Below are 21,332 nucleotides of genomic sequence, written 5' to 3'. Positions count from 1 at the left end.
GCCCCTGTAGCTCCTGAGGTTCCTAAGAGAGCTGAGAACCAGGCCAAACCTCAGACCGAACCACAACCTCTCTCATCTTTTTAAAAAAAAAGCCCTGGGAGAGCTGCACAAGCTTTGAGCAACCTGGATTTGTGCAAGAAGCCAACTTGTCAGGGAGGGAGTTACCTGGAGGGCAGGAGTGCTCTTCCCACCCGCCCCAGACGCTTGTGAACATCTTCACAAAGAAGGGAAATGATTATTTCACGGCTGGCAGGTGCAGATTCAGCCCGTTAGCCCGTACCGTGTGCGGTCCTCCTGAGTGATGCTGGACGCCTTTGGCTGGGACATGGAGGGGGATCTGATGTTCATCCCAAACATGGGTCCCCCATGGCCTTGCTGTGATCTTGGGGCTTGTCCCTGTGCAGCTGCAGCAGAGGGGTCCATACAGTCACCCCAACCAGGAGCTTGTTGTGGCACGCTCAGACCCACCTGAAGAAGCCAACCTGGGGCCACCACGGAGGTTGTCCCCTCCCAGCTCCTTTCTCCTCCAGGGAGAAGTGTTGCTGAGGGATGCATTCAACTGCTTCAGGTTTGAGATGCGGCATTTTGGAACGCCAGTGCCACCAGCCACAGACACAACATTGCACACAACCTTCTCCCTCCAGCTCCTGGTCTCCTCTTTCTGCAGGGGCAGGACCGGAGGCAGCTTGGGCACAAGGGGGCTTTGCAGCATTTTTATGCAGCATTTTGCTAACAGCGGCAGCAGATTGTGACAGTGACTTCCATTCGTAGCACTTAGATGTGTATAAAACTTCCCTTAAAACTCCTCTCCTTTTTCTCCAGGCATTGCGTTTCCTCTTAATACGTGGAAATTACATTATTGGCCAGTGCGGTTCCAGCATTTATCTTTATTTTTAACATTTCCATGTCTGCTGTGGGACAGGAAGCAACGGTAGCAGTCCCTAGCATCCAAAGATAGGAACCAGTTTGTTTTATCTTTACTTTGGCCATGTTAAATTTTGCTGAGCACGTCTTGGCCGAGCTCCAGGATGCTGGACCAAGCCCACCATATTCAGAGAGAAGTGAATAATTACTACTTTGCAGTGGTAACGCGGGGAGGAATGAAAAAGTGTTTGGAAAATGCTTTGAAAATAATGACACCCCCCGGTTTTATGAGTGCCGGCGTTGCAGAACATGCTCTAGATAGCTCGTTAATGCTCGGTGAGTAGAAGACCGGACAAGAAACGCCGTTTCCAACGGTGCCCGATTTGGACTTCCTTTAAGAAGGGAGTGGTGAAAGGGAGGGCTTAGCCAAAAATAAACGAGCATCTCGAAGGCAGATGGTCCTATTCACAGACCTAAAATTACACCAGCGGAGGGCCAGGCAGGATGAAAGGAATTAGCATCTGGTGGCGAAGGGAGGGCAGTGTCACTGCGTGGGGTGGGTGACCAGATGGCCCAGGCTCTGTCGGATGTCCTCCTGCAGGCGGTTTCAACCTTCCCCTGCTTGCAGACCTCTATATTTTTTTTTTTTTTTTTCCGGGGAGGTGCGGATTCCTCCAGAGCAGTTGTAGGCTCGCTGGCAGGAGGCTCGCGTCTCCCAGTTACCTTTTATGGACCTGTTAACACCCTGCTTCTGCAGCCACTGCAAGCCGGAGCGAGCAAGTGCCGAGGAGCCTTCGGCCCGGGCTGGGACCTTTCGGCAGTGCAGCACCGCAGTTAATCCCAGGGATACACGCACCAGCCCCGGTGGGGGGAAAGCCCGTAAAGGTTCAAGCACTTGGCTTCTCAATAAATGTGCAGCCAGTCACCTAATTTCTGAGGACTCCTTGCGTTATCCTAGCCAAAATTAAGTGCAATGAGCCGCTGGTTGTGGTCGCTCTGGATGCTTGGGGCACTGTCCTCCTGCATCCCGGAGGGATGCTCCCAGCTGTTCCCCGCGGCAGCGTTTCGGGGTGCAGAGGGGCCAACACTTGCTTAAAGGATTGTTTTCCCTTCTCAGCTGGAGCACCAAAAGCCTTTTGTAGAGCCATGCTGTGAATCCCATCAGCAGCCCAATCTAGGTTAAAATGACCTTTTTTAGTTTATTCCCCCCCCCCTCCCCCCAATGTTATTTTTAGCCTGGAGGAGGCCGATGACCTGGTTCGTGGCACAACCCCACGAACGGTTGCATTGGAGGGGTAGGGACGTGGAGCGCGGTGCACGTGCTGGCATCAGGGGAACCCCTTGCACCCCGTTCCCTGCCTCAGCCCTGCACCGCGCGTCACCGCAAGCGCATTTCTGCAGCGTGGCTACGGACGGTTTTTGAAAACTCATAAGGTTTAAAAGCACTGTTGCAATGCAAGAGAAAACCTACGAACTAAGATTTCAATCCCTTTCCTCCTCTTTGCGTGTGTGGGGGATTTGGGGAGGGACTGGATTTGTTCCAGGGTTTGTAAATGTTAATTGTACAATATATCATACCATTCTGCAAAGGACAGGGCAGAAATCTCTGGAAGAAGTCGCTGACTGGTGGGGGTTTGCCTTCCTACGTAGCCACATGTATTTTTATTTTACTTTTGAGCTAGTATTCCAGGAAAGCCCATTAAAAGCTGGCAGCCGCCTGCTAGCGAGCAGCTTGCTGGAGCTGAGCGCCGACGTGTGATGCTGGAGGAGCCGCGCCGACGGTTGGGGATGACTGATGGCGCGAGGTGTCGGTGGAAAGGAGGGGAAAAGGGGGATGTTCTCACTCCGCTGAACTTCCTTCCTTTGTGTTTCCTATTAAGCCGAGGGAACCGCGCTGATGCGGCTGCTTTTGCAGCCTTCCAAGCTCCGATTTAATTGTGGATGATTTCATCCTGCCCTTTTTATGTTGAAGCCAGTGGCCTGCGTCATGCAGCAGTGAATTTAGGCAGATTTTATTTGCATGTGAGTCATTGAGCTTTTCCAGCTGAATGTCACCAACTTGGAATTTTTGTCTGATTTTGTTGTTGTTTTTGTCTCTTGGTGTTTTTCCACTGGGCATTTTCCCTACCCCTTGCTGCCTGCTACCCCCCGTCCCTCCGCAACCCCCCCCCAAAAAGTAGGAAAAGCCTAAATGTGAGTTTGAGTTGGCAGTGCGAAAGGACGGGGTTATGAGTGTTTGGAGGGGGAGGGGGGGAAGGATGCTTTATGTCGCTGGGAGGGAAGGACCGAAGCCAAGTCAAATTGAGGGCTCTAATTTGGGAGCGGTGTTATTACAGGTCAGAGGGAGTCAGTTACTGGCTAAATTGGGAGAGCTGTCACATGCAGGAGCTGTAAATGCTGCTCACATGGCTGGGGCACACAGGCTCTTGGACAACTCGGTTTGATTTTGTTGACAAGGCTTAAAAAAATAATTAAAAAAAAAATCTGTTTATTTTCCCTCAAAATATAGGCTCCGTAGCAGTGGCCCCTCTGCCTCCGCTGCCTGCTCGTCCGGCCCTCGCCTGCCCTTTGCACAGAGAAGTTTATAAATAGAGCAACTCCTCCATTATGTGCAGCTTCAGTCTCTTTATTTTTATACTGGAATCTGTTCAATGATTAACAGTTTAAACCATGTGCTGTATATCAATACCTTACATACCCTTCATAACTTATTTTTAGTATTATTTTTCCCCCCTTCTAAATCCTTTATCCATGTTAGGCAACACAGTTACGACATTCAGATAATTTTTTATTATTTTTATTTTAGCCTTTGAAGAAACTTACCTGCATTTCAACTGAGCTTTTGCTAAAAGGCTTTTTGCAATTGAAATTAAGAAGTCAGAGGAGTATTTCCCTCAGTGCCTGTGGTTGTGCCTGTAGCCTCCTTGCTGAAAGCAAGGAAGATTTGGATGTTTTTAATGGATTAGGCTCAAAGAAGAGATACAGAAATCGCATGTTTTATTTCCTTGGCTTTCTGCATCCTAGGAAATTCCACGGAAAATCTGGATTTGAGGGTGTGCGGAGGCATATGAGCAATATAACCCCAGCATAAGTGAAAGCAGGCAATGAACTCATTTCCCACCTGTACCCCCGTGTCCCAGAAGCAGCAAGACCAGCAGTGTTTTGCTGTTGCTGAGCTCACGAGCTCCAAGAAGTGGTGGGACTTCTGGAAGCAGTCTGTAGCCCCCTGTTTAATTATACTTTTAATCCTTGCTGACCCATCCCGTTGCCGTGGGCCACGCTGCCTCTGCAGGCCGGCTAAGCTCAGCAACTTTGCACGGCAGCCAACAAAAGCCACTTGACCCAGGATCTCGGTGGGATATCTTTGTCCATCAGACCTGGCACGGCTGCTTTGATATTTCTGTCTCCTCGTTGCATGCACAAGGGCTGATGGATTCCCCTCCGCTCCTCCCGTTATGGCCCGAGAGCAGCAGCTCCCCCCGGGACAGCATTTTGGTGTCATTTCTGCACTGATAGCTTTCTTCCACCCACCCTGTATGGATGGTGCTCCTGCCTTCTGCTGCTCTCCTGCACCGGTGGGTAGAGGTGGAGAAACACCTCACCTGATGGTGTCCACACGGAGCTTTTGCAGTTTTCCATGCTCTCTGTTGTCAGGTGGGACCCAGGCACTATTTTCCTGTACTTTCAAAAGACCGTCCTCCCCATCTGAGGCTTGGGAGCATGATGCCCCTGATGCCCAGGAGCTTGTATGCTCCAGCAAGTCAAGAGAAACCTGTTCTGAGTCCTCGTCCAGTGTCAGTCTGGCTTCACTCTTCAGGACAGCTTCCTAGGAGGTTGGTTGGTTTGTCCACCAAGCATCTGTCCTCCTCCTGGCCTTTGTGTGAGAAGCAAGGAGGTGGTACCTCATCCTTGCTGATGCCCCACCTGGCTCTGAGCTCTCATTTCTGACACTGAACGGTTTCCTACGTTTTTCTGCCCCCAAGGGGGATTTTCACTCTTGTTTCACACTCGTTGGCACTGCTGTCGTCGCTGTGGTCATCACGCCATGAGAACATGCCGGCTGGACCGCAGCTTGGAAATCAGTGAAGCAAATCCGTCTTTCCCAAGGTGTTCTCCGTGCCAGTGCCAGCCACATTGCGTTGGGGAGCTCAAATGCCGTCAGTTCATGCGGTGTAGGTTCCCTTGGCACCTGTGGGGCTTTTGATAAGGTTTCCCAGCGTGTCATCTTTGCTCTGAGTCAGTGAGATGCTCTCAACGTTGCAAAGCTCTGCACTAAATTAAAAGTCATGTTGCTAGGGAGTGTAGTGATAATACGTGGTATTACGCTCCATAGCAAAAGTGTGCACCAGATACAGCCTAGAAAACAAATCCGTAAAACCTCCCATCAGATGCACGGCATGAAAATTGAGTGTACTTCAGCTTGGTATTAAATATGTCATGGAAAAAGACTCCCGCTCCTTCTGAATTTCCTGAAAGTCTGCTTTGGGCTGAAAACCATAGTGGCTGCAGCCAATTTAGAGAAGGAAAAATCCCTGCTCTTGTTGCTGTCTGCAGAAGCACGCTTAATGATCGTGCCATGCGAGTCTCCAGTGCTAAAAATATATTGCTTCTGGGTTTGTACAAACAGCCTCCTAATAACTGGAGCTCTGGCAAGCTCATGAGGTAGAGGGGGAAAATAGTGTCAAAAATGTGAAAATCTTTTTTCTTTCTACTCGCTCTGCAGCACAGTAGAGCCGGGCTCGTCTCTCCGTGTGGCTCTCGGTGTGAATTAAGGACGTTTTGTTGAGGGATCTCCCAGGTTGTTCTGCTTCTGACCAAAATGATGGACGTTTTGCTCCCTTTTGAGTTTATAACTTGGATGGAGAGCACTGAGCTCCCTGCCCTGCTGCTGTATCTGCTGAGCTGGTTTCATCAGCCTGTTTGGGGTGATGGGATGCAAAGGTCGGATCGAGGGTTGTCTTTCAGGCTGGCTTCAGCCAAATCCCCAACCCTTGCTAATGCTGTCCCTGCTGTGAGATCAAGAAGCACAGTCCAAGGTTGAGATGCTCAGCCTGGGGAGGTCCTTTCCAGTCATTTCTTCCCCACAAGGAAGGGACCGATGCTACGAAGTGGACACTTGATGGGGCTGCCGTTGCTTTGGAGAGCTTGATGGAGAGGGAAGCTGCCAGTAATAAACAGCTAAACTTGCTGCCCAAGAACTGCCTTTAAAAGGGCAACGAGTCGAGTAGGGTTCATGTCTTATCTCCCACAGGGTTTTTTGGGCGTTTTTTTTGTTTGTTTTTTTTTTCCCCGGAAGCTGCATGTCGTATGGTCACCTGCTCCTTAGCCTGGCTTCCCAAGAAGAGCTGCAAGCAATTGGATGGTTTTCAAAAGTGAAGTGCATTCAGGATGCAGCAGCCAGCTCCCTGGTGCTCATCCGTGTCCACCTCACCTCCACGTCAGGCTGTCTTTGAAGATAGCCTGATCACAGGGCTGGAACACCTCTTCTATGAAAAAAGGCTGAGAGAGTTGGGGTTGTTCAGCCTGGAGAGGAGAAGGCTCTGGGGAGACCTTATTGCGGCCTTTCAGTACTTAAAGGGGGTTTATAAGAAAGATGGGGACAGACTTTTTAGTAGGGCCTGTTGCCATAGGACAAGGGGTGATGGTTTTAAACTAAGAGGGTAGATTCAGACTGGATATAAGGAAGACGTTTACAATGAGCGTGGTGAAGCACCGGCACAAGTTGCCCAGAGAGGTGGTAGGAGCCCCATCCCTGGAAACATTCAAGGCCAGGCTGGATGGGGCTCTGAGCAACCTGGTCTGGTTGAAGATGTCCCTGCTCATTGCAGGGGGTGGGACTGGATGGGCTTTAGAGGTCCCTTCCCACCCAAACCATTCTGTGACTCTGTGATTCTATGATTTGTTGCGGAGCACTGCCCAGCAGGGACACACTGTTTATGAAGTACAGAAAAGAAGGCTAATGATGGCCAACATGCCTCTTGCAACCCAGCTGTGCCGGCAAACTCATCGATGCTGCCTTGGCAATGGGTGTTGAAGAACTTGCCCGTTGCATGCAGGGGGATGCTGGGGCAGTTGCAAGAAGGTTGTGTCTTTTGGACAGAATTGTTTTCACTAGTTAAATTTGCGCTGTTACATTTAATAAGTCAAAGGGATATCACATAGTTAATTTACATGGAGCTTCTTAATCTTGGTCGTTGAAGATGGAGAAGATGCTCCTTCCTGAAATTCTCTGTGCTCCTGTCAGTGCTGAATCCTGCAGTATAATCAGAAACACTTTGTTTTTGAGGGCTGCATGTTTCTTGCCTTTGTTTTTCCAAGGAAGCAGTGTTGCCTGCAGCAGGGACTTCCCCGGCCACCTCCTTTTGCGGGACATGCCGTGCCTATTGCTCCATTTTTATGGGATCTCTTCCCTGCATCCACATTGGTCTGTTCACCTCCCCTCCTGCTTGGAGCTTCTCTGAAGCAACCGCTCGGGTGGAAAAGAAACATTAGGAAAGTACTTAATGTATTTTTAGCCTCTTAGAATGTGATGTAGCTGCTGGAAACACGGAGGAGAGCCAGCACCATGTGAACCGATAGGTTGCAGGGCATCACTGGCAAATTTTCCGTCGAGTGCTGGTTCTCCTTGGCACCGTCGCAGAGCCGGGGTGCAAGGTGGGTTGTGGGCGTTGGAGAAGGGAGATCATGCACGTGCCTTGCGTGATACAAGCTGCAGATTGCCATCTGTCTGTCCTCTCCTTATGGATGCCGATGAACAAAAGGTCCTTCTGTCCTTCAAAGAAGTCATCTGCACTTAAATCTGCACGGAAGCCGACCAGCTAGGGAAAGGGGGAATTCAGTGACTGCCTTTTTATATCTCATTATAGACCAAAGATGCTGGGGTAGCACTAAGCTGTGCAGCCACCTTGGACCTAGGGGTTCATAGCTGTTGGGGTGGGTGCTCCAGGAGGGAAGGTGCAGAGCCCCAGTTGCCACGAATACCAGTCCCCAAGCCCTCCTGGTGACCTGGGCTTGTTTGCAGACCTCCTGGCTGTTCCCAGCTCCTAGTCAAGGCTTGTTACAGGTAAAGAGCTTTGCCACTGCTCCCCAAATTTCTCCCCAAGTCAGGCTGTTAGACCTGCATGGGATGCAGTGAAAGCAAAAAGCTGGCTTTGAGGTTTTTTTGGCTTTTCCTCTTTCAAATCCCGCGTTATCCGCCAGGACCGAGTGGTTTTGGGGACCTGGGAAGAAGCGGTCCCCGGGATGCAGAGCTGGCCTCTCCTGGCCGCTGCAGTGCCGAGACGCGGGAGGTGCCATGAAGCCGCGGGTGCCGGATCCAGCAGGCACGATGTTGTTTGGCACGGCTCCCATTGCCTTCAGACGTATAGGATTAGGTCCTCCCGCTCCGTGCTGAGGTCAGCTGTAGCACAGGCATAAATTCAAACCCGTTTGAATGTAGCAGGGGGAAGCTGGCAGGGTTTACACACCATGCTGCAACCTCCTGGCATGTAGATGTGCTTAGAAACATCATCGGTGTCTTCTTGCCTGTGTTAGGTGCACTTTTGCATTGATTTCGGTGAGACGAGGAGCAGGATTCAGGTTCACTGGCGTTTCAATGGCAGCTTGCATCTCTGTCTTGTGCAATCGGCAGATCTGCAATAACCTTTATTGTCGAGATTTTTTTCTTTTAATTAGTGTCGGTTGCAATAACGAAAAGGCACATGCTGAAATTCTTATTATTTGGCCTGTTGTGGAGGGAGAAGGCTGCCAGGTTTAACGGCAAGGGTATTGATGTGCTCTGGATGGGGTACAGAGAGGGTTTCCAACAGGGTTCTCACTTTGTTTTCTTTAATGTTGGTCTTTTGAGTGAGGCTGATTTGGGAAAAGAATGATGTAAATTCACCCAAACAAAGTATTGTGAATGGGTCGGCGTGCAGGTGCTAATTACTGCAAATAATAATTGAAATCCCTTCGTCTGGAAACATGCTGCAGTTCACCTTCAGTCAAGCTGCTGCAGCGGGAGCCAGGGCAGAGGTTTGCATCCAAAGCCGCGTTGGAGGGAAGATTTGTGTGATGGGTGGTGGGGAGTTGGACCGTCTCGCAGACCAGTTCATCCAGTTGCAGGAAGGCTGGGACTGGCAGCAGCCTGCCCTTGGTCGGTATGCTCAGTGCAAATTCAGACTTGTGGCTGAAATATCTTCATTTTTTACTCTTCTGCTTTAGTTTTGCTGCAAACCACCCTGTGTGAGATGGGATATGGTCTCTCCACCCCACTCATGCTTTTCACCAGGCCAAATAAGACGGGATTCACATGGGTGCTGGAAGTCACAGAGCCAGCAGAAGCGTTGCCATGGGCTCCGGGTAAATGAGCATAGAGCCACGACCTGTTAGAGACAGGACATTTAGCTTCTGCTAAGCTTACCAGAAACAAGAGTAGAAGGTAACTTGAGTGCTGAGTCCCACATACCTTCACTTCAGAAAACGCAGAACATCAGGGAGCTCTTTAATTCAGACCAAAATTTATCCTGAAGCCAGATAAATTCAAGCTTTAACCAGATAAATTCAACTGCAAATGAAGGCAGACTGAAGTGTTGAGGGCACACTGGAACAAATAGCCAGTAGACGTAGGGTTGGGGTTTGTCTCTTGGTGGCCGTTCACTGGGACATGACGTTTTGGCCGAACAGAGGTTGTTGGGCTGTGTTCATATGCAGGGTCAAGTTTATTGACCCCTTTTGCCCTGAAATGATGAAGACACCCATGCAGCTATAATAGGTGTTAGATACCAGCACTGACTCTGGCGATGACCTTGGTTGCTGCAGATTTTGGTGATTTCGATGGAAGCGCAGCATCTTGCATGCATGTATGGAGGAGCTGATGGGTAGTGATGTGCTGCTGGGTCTTTATGCAGCAGGAGGAGTCCAGGCACTGATTTTTCTGCCTCTGCCGAAAAAGCGGGTGCCTCCATGTAGCTCTGCCCATCTCCCAGAGCCGGTGCCACGTCGGTAATCCAGGAAACAGCGAACAATGGGAACCTCTTCTGGGAGCTGCTGAGGAAAGCCTCCTGCAAAACCTTCCTGCAAACCCAGAAATAGCAATCACTTGCACCGGGGCTGCCGATTTCAAGCTCACTTGAAGCAGTTGCAAGTTGCCTAAGCATGGATTGGATTTTGGTTTTGCTGTTGGCCATCCAGGGCATGAAAACCTCAGTGTTGTCTGTCCCTAGGAGGGTTTGGTTGCCACCAAGGAGCACCCAGTTGCCCCCTCCAATCCCTAATGCTGCAGCATGTCATTTTGCAAGATCAGGGATCCCAGCCTAAATTTTTGGTACAAACTCCTGGGTTTTCTCCCTGAGTACATCTGAGAGTGACGGTCCGTTCAGCTCTGCTGTGAAGGTGCTCTGTTTGGTGGGTGCCTTTCAGATGTGCACATGAACTCTTAGTCATTTCTTGCTTGGACGAATGATCTGAATGGGCTTTTGAGAACTTTTTATGCAAAATGTTGTTAAACTGAAAACGAGGGCATAATAAAACAGTAATTTAAGACCAGTTTACTGACAACTGGAGCCCTTAAATGCACTGGCTTACCATTGTGGAGCAATGATACCAAGCCTGCTATTCGAACGTACTCTTTGTCATGCAGAAAATCCTTGGGCAGTTTTTAAAACACTTCCAGTCTTTAATTGTTGTCCTTGTTACTCATGATAAGCTGTTGTCTAGCTCATAAATTGCACATCATTCATCTCGCCTGCTTCGTCAAAACCCCAGTGAACATATTTGTCTGCTTCACTTGTGAAATGTGATAAGCTGTATATGACAACAGGAGGATAACCCAATTTCTGCTTTTAAAATGAAAAGGTTTATCTTGGTTGGGGTTGGTTCTTTTCTGGGGTCTTTTTAAGCACTTGAGAGGTATCCCGCATTGCCGTTGTTCCTTGGAGACGTCTCACCTGGTGAGACAGACGCGTTCGTGTGCCTGTGCTGACAGCTCCTCTCGGCCATCCCTCCAGGCAGGGTCGGTGTTTTCGAGGTGGGGGCCAGAGGTCTGTTTGCAAAAATCAAAAATCAAAAATAGGAGAAAAAAACAGGCAGTTAGGTACTTCAAGGTTTCTAAATGCAGGCACCAGTGTGCCGCCTGCGTTGGGTTTTGCAGGCGTCCACGGGGACTGTGTATCTCCCTGCCTTTGTCCATGCACGCTGGCTTTACCTTTGGAAAACTGCGGCTGTTCCCGGTACATCATTAACAGCTTCAGGAGCTCCACGTGCTTTGCTGGCGGTTGAAATAACGCAGTCATCTATCAGGAGGCAGGTTCAAAGTAATGGCAAAAAGGTCCTTCACGCAGTGCGGCGTTAGAGGTGGATCCGTCGCCACCAGACATGAAGGCAATTAACAGTTTGCAGGGATCCAGAAGTGATTAAGCAGATTTGTGACAGAGAAATCCGATGAGCCCTTATTAAATTGACAAACATCACCTCTTTCTCAAGGCAGAAAGCCCCTGTTTCAGGGATAGCATTGGACCTATTCATAGCGCAGCACAGGTTTCAGCCTTGGAAGCAGGACCCGGCTATATTTGGTGCTATATTTATTTGCAGGCACCCTACACATGCATCAGCTGTGCTGTATGGCACCAAAATTGTATTGGGTAGGTAATCCTAAGTTAGAAGGTAGTTTAACATCCCGCTTCATTCAGCTTCTCACCCAAGAAAAAGAGTCCCATAATGAAAATTGGGATTTTCTGCTTCAGGGTGAACTGGCAGCTCCCATCCCTTCCCAGTACAGAGGTCACAGGGCTGGGATGGGATCTGGCTCCTTAGGGCCCTTGTTAGTTAGTATTTTAGCTCATCTCCAAAAGGAGATGTCAGTGCAATGACAGCAACGGGCAGGACAGGGATTTGGGGGAGTTTCAAAGCAGCAAGGTGGAGTTTCTAACTTTGGGGCTTTCTCTATGCTCAGATTTGCCTGCTGCAAATACCAATAGTCTTGCCATCCCTTAGAGCAGCGAAAACCATGTGACGGAAAGCATCGGGCATCCTTGCAGCAGCATCCCGGGGGAACTAATGAAGCTGTAATGGGATTAGTGCCTGCCACCCCGTACACCACTGCAGGTAGCATGCCGGGACCCTGGGACGTGGAAGCCCAAGACCAGGGCACATCCTAACCGCAGCTGACTGGGGGCCTTGTTCTGGCAATAAAGGGTGAGGCAGCCCAGGTGTCCCGGCGTGTGTGGAAGCAGGCAGGGAGCTGATGCGGGGGCTCCTGTGTTCGGGAGAGGGTGGAGAGGGGCTTCGGGGGGTCACTGGCCCCACTCCCCCTGCCCAGCTTTCCTCCTGCTGCCGCCGCCCTCTCCAGATCCCTCTGTTTTCTGGCAGATAGGATTAAGCCTGACCTTCCGCCCCATGTCGGAGAGAGACAAACCTTTTTCGGATCTAATTATTTTCCATTTTTGTTTAGTTGTGCACATCTTGCTGCTGGCTGAGCAGGACAGCGGCTCCTGCCCGGGCCGGGGCAGCCGCGGGCTTTCAGATCAATGCTCCATCTTTTTGGGGTTGTGATTTCAAACCCCCAAATCTCTTGGGGCAAGTTTCCCAAGAAGCGGCTCTGGCACCATCCTGTGTTTCCCCGGTGGTGACTTTCATGCTCAGCCCCTCCCCGTGCGAGGAAGAGGAGTCTGGCCATGGCCATCCTTCTGGCCTCCCCCATCCTTCTCCTCCTCCCCTGCACCCAGTTTGCACCACGCTCTACTTTTTCTTCATGTATTTTGCTACCGAGTTCCTATGTACAAGTGGCACCGACTTCTTTTAGCAGTGCATTGCATGCCTTTTTGTAATGATCTTTTGATTTCTCAGTTTATCCGAGGTGCTGCAAAGTCCCGCAGCCTCTCTCCGCAGGTGGTGCCGGCCTGAAAGTGCTGCCGAATCGCCCCGATGGCAATGATAAAACATGGGGGTGATAACGGAATGGGAGGCATGCCTCTGCAGGAGGAGGGGAGAAAATAAGATGGGCTTTCAACCCAAGAGGAGGGGAGAGAAAGGGGACAGAGAAGTGGGATTAAGCACGACGGGAAGCTTTGCCTGTAGCAGTTACATCTGCGTATGGAAAATACGGAGATGCTCTGGTGGACCTTGAGTCCCACTACATTTGTGTATTTTTTACAGCTCCACTTAGGTTGAGCATTGCTTTTCCAAATCCCATTTTTTAGCACCAAAGCAACCTCACAGCATCTCCGCAGGCACTGGAGCACATCCAGAGCACCAAAACTCGCTTCTGCTGCAAATGAAGTGGTTTCTTCTCCACCAAAGCTGTGCCACGCCACGTCCCTTGCGCCTCTCAGCACAGTGGCAGGAGATGGCTTGGGCACACCACTGGCCGGGTCGGGAAACAGCTCTGGAGGAGGGGTGGGTCTGCGGAGAAGTAAATACCACTGCAGAAAGTTCCAGCGAGAGCCGTCGGCGTTTCCAGCAAGCCATCTAGTGGCTTCCTATTAAAACAGTTGCATGCCTTCAAACTGGGAAGGCAAAGCTGGAGGGGTGAGTGCTGCTCACCACCGCAGTGGTGTTGGGGAACCGACTTGCAGGGTTTGGTCGTAATTGGGAAAAGGCCCTACTGTAATACCCCTCTTCTGGTGGGGTGGTGGAAGGGTTGGGTTAGCTGCTGGAAGGCAGCGTGGGTCTTCCCAAGAGCGAACCTGATGGGTTATCCTACAGATGGACATCCAGATCTTCGTTTCACAGGTGTGGGTTCGGTTACCCTAGCTCAAAAACACATGACGGATATAGGGACAATCAATGATTTGGAGCAGCTTCCTCTACAGTGTCGATAGGACACAGCAGACAGGGAGGGAGAACGTAAAGTTTGGGGTTTTTTTTAATAACATGAGAACTCTGGGCATTTCACTTGGTGGTTTTGGGCAGTGGGTTTAAAGCAAACAGAAGGAAGTCCTTTTTCACCAGATGGTTCAGCTGTGGCACCCTTAGGCACAGCTGGCTACAGGGACTGAAAGTTTGAAGGCTTCATAGAGGGGTTTGGTAAACGCTGGAGGAGAGACTGACCTGGGGCTGGGAAGCGTCAGTCGGGTGGTCTAGGTAGATCCTGAGCTATCCTTGGCTGGTGTTTGTACAAGCTGTTCAGAAAAACCTCCAGTGATGGAGATTTCACAACGTCTGTAGGCAACCTCTCCCTGCCCATCACTAGCCCTACCCGTAGGATGTAGTTTCTTCATGTCCGACCTCATTCCCTTTGCTGCAAGTCAAACCTATTACTACAATCCCCAGGAGGCATGGAGAGCAGCTTGTCCACACCGGTCTTCACCTCTCAGACAGATCACAGGCTGGCTGGTGCAGTTTTCATGTGCAACACGGCATCTTGACTGATGTCCAGCCTGTGATGCTTCCTGACCCCAGGCTCTTCCCTGCCTGGTGCTGCACAGCAATTTGTTCCCACCTGCATGCAGATGCTTGCACCTACTTAATGCAGCTGATTTTTTCTGACTTTTCTCCAAGTTTTCACATTGTTTGTCTTCTAATCCAGTTTTCTGGAGTGGTTTAATTTCTCCTAGCGTGATACCTGCACGTCGAATACATTTATCACATCACCCGTGTCACCAGTGACATACTGGGTAGTGTCACGGCCGGGACAAGTCTCCTTGCCCAGCACATCCTCCCAGTCTGATGGTGAATCGCCAGTAAGGACTCTCTCCATATGGTTTTCTGATGAATTGTGTGCCCACATTAGAGTAGTTTCACCTGAGCGTGTTTCTCTGGTGTGCTGCTGAGGAAGCCATGTGTGGCAGCACCTAATGAATATCAAGATATACGGCGCTGACTGCTTCTCCAGCTATTCACAGGCCAGTTACTCTGTCGCAGAAGGAAATTAAATTGTTCTTGACAAATCGGTGTCGGCAGTCACTTATCATCTTGTTATCTTCTAAGTGCTTACAAATAGGTTGTTTCATTATTTGTTCCATCAGTTTTCCGGGAGTTTAAGTGACCAGTTTGTAATTCCCTGACTATTCCTTTTGCATATCTTTAAAGCTAAATCCTAGGTTTGCTTTTATTCTGCACCTCTAAAACCTCTCCTATCTGCGGTGAGCTAACAGAGGAACAATAGCTCAGCGGCTGCTTCAGCTGAGCCCTTCCCTCCACAACTTTGGGGCAGCTCCTTGCGCCAGGCTGGCGGAGGGACCAGCACCCTGGGTTGGTTATTGCCTCCCGCGCTGGGATGCTTCTTCCCTTTGCCCCCTGCGGTCTTGCCTGTGTTAGCTCCTTTGAATCTTGACCTTTTCCATTTTCCAAGCAGTGCTTTTAAAAGGTTAAGTTTATCCATGTGGAGGTTTTGTGTAGTATTTTGTGTAATCTGCAACGATACGGAAAATTTGGGCCAAATCGTGACTTTAATTAACATTAGGACAACAGCAGTGGAGCTACGTGGCTGTATAGGTGGGTGTAATTTGGTTTTTTGAATGATTTTCGGGAGCATCTGGAAACTCTCGATGTCCAGTTCAGCACACCGTGCCGTGACCTTGGTTTTCAGAGAGCGGTGACCCTGCCTGCCCGGGAGATGCTCATGCAGTGGCATCACGCATGCAGGCATCCCTTTGGCGTGTCCTATTTACCCTGCCAGGGTCTATTTATTTCTTTATTAGCTCTGTTTGCCGATTTCTCAATTCTCTTCTCTTTTTTTTTTTCTATTCCTTCAACAGGAATCATTAACCAATGGCAACAGGAATCCAAGGATAAAGTGATTTCCCTATTGTTAACCCACCTGCCTTTACTGAAGCCCGGAAACATCGAGGCAAAAGTCGAATACATGAAACTCTTGCCTAAAATCCTGGCCCACTCGATCGAACACAACCAACACATCGAGGAGAGCAGGCAGCTGCTGTCCTACGCCTTGATACACCCTGCCACCTCCTTAGAGGACAGGAGTGCCCTGGCCATGTGGCTCAACCACCTGGAGGACCGCACGTCGGGTGGCTTCGGCAGCCAGAGCAGAGGTCGGTCGGATTCGGTGGACTACGGGCAGACGCACTACTATCACCAAAGACAAAACTCCGACGACAAACTCAACGGATGGCAAAACTCTCGAGACTCGGGCATAAGCGTCAGCGCTTCCAGCTGGCAGGACAAAAACCTGGCGTGCGAGAACGGCCATCTGCCCCTCTACTCCTCCTCCTCCGTCCCCACAACCATCAACACCATCGGCACTAGCACAAGCACCAGTAAGTACCCACGGGAAGCTCTGGGGACGGCCACCCACGGCTGCTTTTCACAGCATGGTCCCCCTCATCCCGCTAGAAAATATCGCTTTGCCGTGGTTAGCAAAGGGGCTAGGTTCATCTGGGCCATAGAAAACTCCTTTTTTTTTTTTTTCTCCTTTCCCCTACCTGCTTTTTTATTTCCTGCCTGCCTTTTTTTTTTTTCTCTCTCTAGTCCTGTGGGATTTTAAAGACCTGGCAGCTGGAGAGGAGGGAAAAACAGCCAAGCTGTAAGAGCAAAAAATATATGTTATCGAAGGGAGCTCCTTTTATTTCATGTAGCTCCATGTAGGTTTGCAGTTCACGTTTCAAGAGTTCCTAAAGCAAGCGGGGAGCTGATGCTTCATGTCCAAAAGTGAGCTGGGGGACTTGAGGCAAGTCCAAAAGTGACCTGGTGACTTACTGGGAGGAAATGGGATTGGGGCCCCAAAGCGCAGGCATCATTTTTGGAAGCAGGGCTGGGATCCACAATCTTCAGGGCGTATCTGAAAACGTTCCCTTGTATCTGCAGCACATAGAGGTGTGAAGCTGGTGGTGATCAGGGGGTTTAGATGCACAGTCCTGAGTGTTTTCCAGGAGAGTTGGGCGGCTCTTCCCCCTTGGAGGCCCTGCCAGGCTTTGATGGGAGCGGTGGATGGTGCAGAGCCCAGCCCAAGGCTTGGACGCTCAGAGATGCTGCAGAGCACCATGGCTGCAGATGTGTCACTGGGTTTGCATGAAGATGTAGTGCAGCTATAACTGTTTTTTAAAGCAGGCGTTGATGCCTATGAGCCATCCTTGGGAGCAAAGCATCTTCTCGGCAGGGTTCAAGAGCTCCTCTGCCCACCCGCTCCCTCTGTGGAGGGCTGTCACGCTTGCCTTGCTGTCACCTTGGGTGACTGCCACCATCTCACCTGCAAGGCTGGACGCCCTCCTTCGCGTTGGGGCGTTCAGGAGGTCTCTCTCCAAGATGCTTGGCATCTCCCTAGATACAAAGGATGCAGAGAGCGCTTTGGGGAGGAAAAGCTTCTTGCGGTGAGGGCACTGGCTTCTCTATCAGTGTGTGGAAACCCACAGTTAAATAGCTTAAAGCTTTAAAATGGTCACTTAAGGCTTCTGGGTTTTTCCTTCTCCTGTGATCAGTGGGGTTTTAGGTGGTGTTTCAAGTCAATGATGATAAGAAACGCAGCTGTGGGTTTATTGCTGTAGCACCGTGGTCCCTGCCCCTCCGGCATCCATCCTTGCAGGCAGCGCTGCCTGCTCTGCCACATGGGGATTTAGCAGAAGGGTCGCAGCTTCTCCACCGACTCTGAACATCATGCCCATCCCGTCCCCCGTCTTTGAAGCCCTGGCTGCTGCTGCCATGGGATTGTGTGAGGTTCAGCTTCTCCGAGAGCTGGGTCCCTGCGCTGCGGAGGAGAGCAGTTTCAGGGTGACCAAGCTGCATGGGAAAGGCTTAACAAGGAGGCAGGGTGAGAAGAATCATGAATGTATTTGCAATTGGTCTGTTAACCGTCTCCAGGGATTATTTTCTGGGGGGTTCTTCCTTGTGGTTTTTGCATGCCTGGCAGTTCGGAGGCTTTGTATGCCGGGGAGGCAGTGGGAATAGGTAGTTTCAGAAGGGATCTGGTTCCTCGTGTCGAGAGCTGGAAGCAGGGAGGTCCAATGGGTGCAGCAGGTTAATCATTGACCGTGGCTGGAGCTCTGCAAGATGCGTTAGGTCTTGAAGGGTGCTTTTCAAAAATCCCTTTGTGTTTCTTTGAACCTTTTTGCGCGCAGACTTAGCTCGTAGCAGAAGTAGCGACCCACCTCTGGCCCAACAGGCTCCCCAAGCATTAGCAGAAGGTGCCAAAAGCCAGGCAACAGCCAAATTACTCAGCAGTGCCCGAGCTGCCGCACTGCTGAGGTTTTTCCTAAATTCTCCAGAATTAGGTGTGCACAGCACTGGAACAGGAGCATTTGTGGGTCCGTCAGCAGGGGCTGTACAGCCCTGCACTTCACCCTGGTCTTTTGCTGGAAAGCTGCGTCCCTCCTCCATCTCTGCCGCTTGCTTTGCTGCAGCATCCCCTGCCGTAAGTCCCGGCACGGCAGCCCTTGCCTGGTCCGGTCCTTCCTGGCATCCCACAGTAGCTGCTTTTTGTGGTGCCAGGGCAGCTCAACACTGTCTTGCTCTGAGCTGCAAGATTTATAGAGTCCATATTCAGGGAACCTTTTCCCCAAGTGTCACACCAGGTTCAACACGTATTTCTAAGGCTGAGTAGCTTTGCAGAGGCATCTGAACACATCTTCAGCCCAGTCTGCTCCTAAATATTAAGCTGTTGTAACTCCTGCTAACGTATTTTGGTGGCAGCATTTTCAGACAGCCCGCGGCCTGAGCTGGAGACAACCCAACCAAGCTTCATGTGTCAGTTCATAAGCTTCCTTAACGCAATATTTGCTCGGACACAAGCACAGTAAGTCCACAGACAGATGCTAAAAAATAAACACGGCTGTCAGCCTTTGTCCCAGCCCCTTGAGTCAATCAATACATCCATTAATCTTTTATTCCAAAGCAAAGCCCTCAAACCATTACTGTTTGTTTAGGTTTTAGTGTTACTATTTTTAAATTCTCCCTCTTACTTGGAGGTGTTTATCTGGGCAGGGGCTTAATCCAGCAACACCCTGCAGGGCACAGCCTTCCCCGACCTGGCCCCGCAAGACACCGCCTGTTCCTGACATCAAAATGGGGCAAAGCCTTTCCCTGAGGAGTAACGTGGTGATCTTGCCCGAGGTACTTTTGTCTGGTTTTGTGGCATAATTAGGTGTAACGCTATTACGGCGTCGGGTTTAAATATGGGTAGGTGAAGCTCACGTGACGATTTGCTTTGTGCTGTCCTTGTCTTTGACTCGACCTAGACCCAGGCTTTGAGACTTGGTTCAGGCTTGGTTTATCACCAGCTCTCTCTCTTAACGGTGCTGGCTGGTGTTAGCTAAGGTTTGAGGAGATGTTGCTGGAGTTCTCCAACCTTTGCAGGGCAAGTCCGGAGCGCTCTGAAGGCATTGCTCTGGATTTACCACAGTAATGGTGATCCAGGAGCAGGACCAGCGTCGTCGCGTTTGGGTCTGGAGCGATCTGAGGGTATGGACTCACCCGAAGCGATGGAAGTTCATGCCCATCCACTGCATCACCATAACGGCTTCTCTCTGCTTTCTCAGCGCATCCCACAAAGCTTGAGCTGCAACTTTAAACCAAGCTTTAGTGTTCTGGGAGTAAAGGTGGCCTTGGCGTGGGCATGGGAGCGCAGGTGGGCAGGAGGCCAGAGCTGCTGCAGGCACGGTGGGACAGGGTAAAGCCCAGAGCCCCAGCTCCACGGCCGAGTCAGGCGGCAATTGCAAAACAGCCGGGTTGCACAACACCTTTGCAGTGGAGATGGGGCCTGGAAACTCTGAAAGGACAGAAAAAAGCAGCTGGCTTCCAAAGCTGCAGACCAAGGAGCTTCTTGCATCAGGGCTCTGGCTCCTTCCTTTCCCCTGTGTAATTGGTTCCACCTGAGCATGATCTGATGGCATGCCGGTTTTGGTTGTCAAATGGAAGTACAGCGTAGCTTAACCCTGTGTTTTCCGCCTGCTCGGAAGGGAACATGTGCAGAGGAGAAGGAGGGTCTGCTGTTAAATATGCTTGTCCAGCACCGAGAAGGTGGGGTGCAGGTACACCGGTCTGAATTGGACCGTAAGGTCTGCGAGCAAGAAAAGAAAAAGAAAAGCACAAGGTTTGGCAGGAGCGATAGCAACTCCGGTTGGCAATAGCAAGCCTGTTGAACCACAGCTAAAGAGGTAAGGATTGGTTCCTGGCTCTGACATGCATCTGCTGGAAGAGTGTCTTGGTCCTCTGCTCCCAGTATATAACCTGGGGATAACAGTATTACTTCTTTTATCAACGTATGGGGAGATTTTCCTATGCACTCACCTCTGGTGTAGTGCCAGGGCACTTAAACTCCCCGTGGAGAGCAGGTTCCCAGGGGCAAGTCTCTGCCCAGGGGCAGAAGCTCTTGGTTTTATTGCCGGAGCAACAGTAACTTGCCCCAAATATTTGAATTAAGAGCCAGATGTTGCAGGCTCTTTCTGGCAGGGGATGGCCCAGAGGAAGGTAGGCAGTGCTTGATCTTACTGGAGCCTTGTTGGTCTAGGAGTCTGTCTCCTGTCTGTCCTTCCAAGAAGAGGAGGAGGTCCCTGGACTGGTAATGGTGGTATCTGAGTGCATGGCTGGTGGTGCCCCACAGTCATGTCCGTGGGTGAGCACCCAGTGTGTCCCTAGTGTGTGCACCCTGGGTCGCTTGGAGTGGTACCAGTGCTTGGAGGCATGGCGTGTGTGGCACCAGGGGACAAGGTGATGGTGTGCATCACAGGTCAGTGGTGGATAGATACAGTCAGAGACCTTGCTATGGAATATCCTGCAGAGCAGAAATCCCAGGCACCGGGGCTGAGTTCATACAGGAGAGATGCTGGGATTTCAGTGTCGCTGTGCTGCCTGGGTTCCCCTATGAGTGAACAGAGAGGTCCTTGGACCAGCAAAGCTGTTTGCCAGTCTGCGGCCACCCTTCCGCTTCAGCATAAATGGGAAAGATGCCGGGTGCTCAGACCTGCTACACCCTTCCCATGGGAGTCTCTGCCAGAAATCTGATGTCGTTTGCCTACAAGGAAAGAGAGAAGGAGAGCGAGCAAGTGCAATGCAGGAGAAATACTCACCTATATAACTTCCTTGTCCTGAAAAAGAAAATGTCTTATCTTGTCCTAGAGCTGATGAGAAGGAATAAATCAGCGTAATTCCGTCCATACATGCCAGTCCAGATTCATGGCTCTCCCCTTGCACCTTCAGCTCTCGAGAAATGCTTACATTTCAGAGTCATGCTCAGGTGGCACCAGCAAGATGTACTGGTGACCAAACTCCCCATACCACAAGAAAAGTAGAGATGCTGGTGGCAGGAGGAAAGACCGTCCCATGAACTCTTATATGAAGATCCCACCAGGGGCTGCTGGCTCTGGGGCAAGCCCAGTGCCGGCTTGTGGAGACCCTGCTGTCCTGGGAAGGGCTTTCTCTCGTGTTGCTTCTTCTCAGAAGAGACTCAATCCCAACTACTGCCCTACAGGCAGATCTGCAGCTACTAAATTGTATGTTGGCATGTGTGTGCATGACGTGGCTTGCTGGGTTTTCCCTACATTTGCCCCAGTTATGGACTCCCTAGTGAGAGAGCAGATGAACAAGATTCTGGAGTTATTCCC

General features: G+C 50.6%; 1 protein-coding gene across 2 annotated transcripts in view; it reads left to right on the top strand.

The window, feature by feature from the left end:
- The window catches only part of SAMD4A (sterile alpha motif domain containing 4A), a 109,057-nt gene that overhangs the window by 49,966 nt on the left and 37,759 nt on the right, over positions 1 to 21,332 (top strand). For both annotated transcript variants that reach the window (XM_009472693.2, XM_087746843.1), the window contains one exon: positions 15,540 to 16,058. In XM_009472693.2, coding sequence (XP_009470968.1) covers positions 15,540 to 16,058 — 519 coding nt within the window. The remainder of the gene's footprint in view (positions 1 to 15,539; positions 16,059 to 21,332) is intronic.

The sequence above is a fragment of the Nipponia nippon genome, unplaced genomic scaffold (genome assembly GCF_047370975.1).
Source record: "Nipponia nippon isolate SJK-2023a ecotype South Korea unplaced genomic scaffold, ASM4737097v1 scaffold_11, whole genome shotgun sequence".
Lineage (NCBI taxonomy): Eukaryota > Metazoa > Chordata > Aves > Pelecaniformes > Threskiornithidae > Nipponia > Nipponia nippon.
This window is presented reverse-complemented; position numbering and strand designations above follow the sequence as displayed.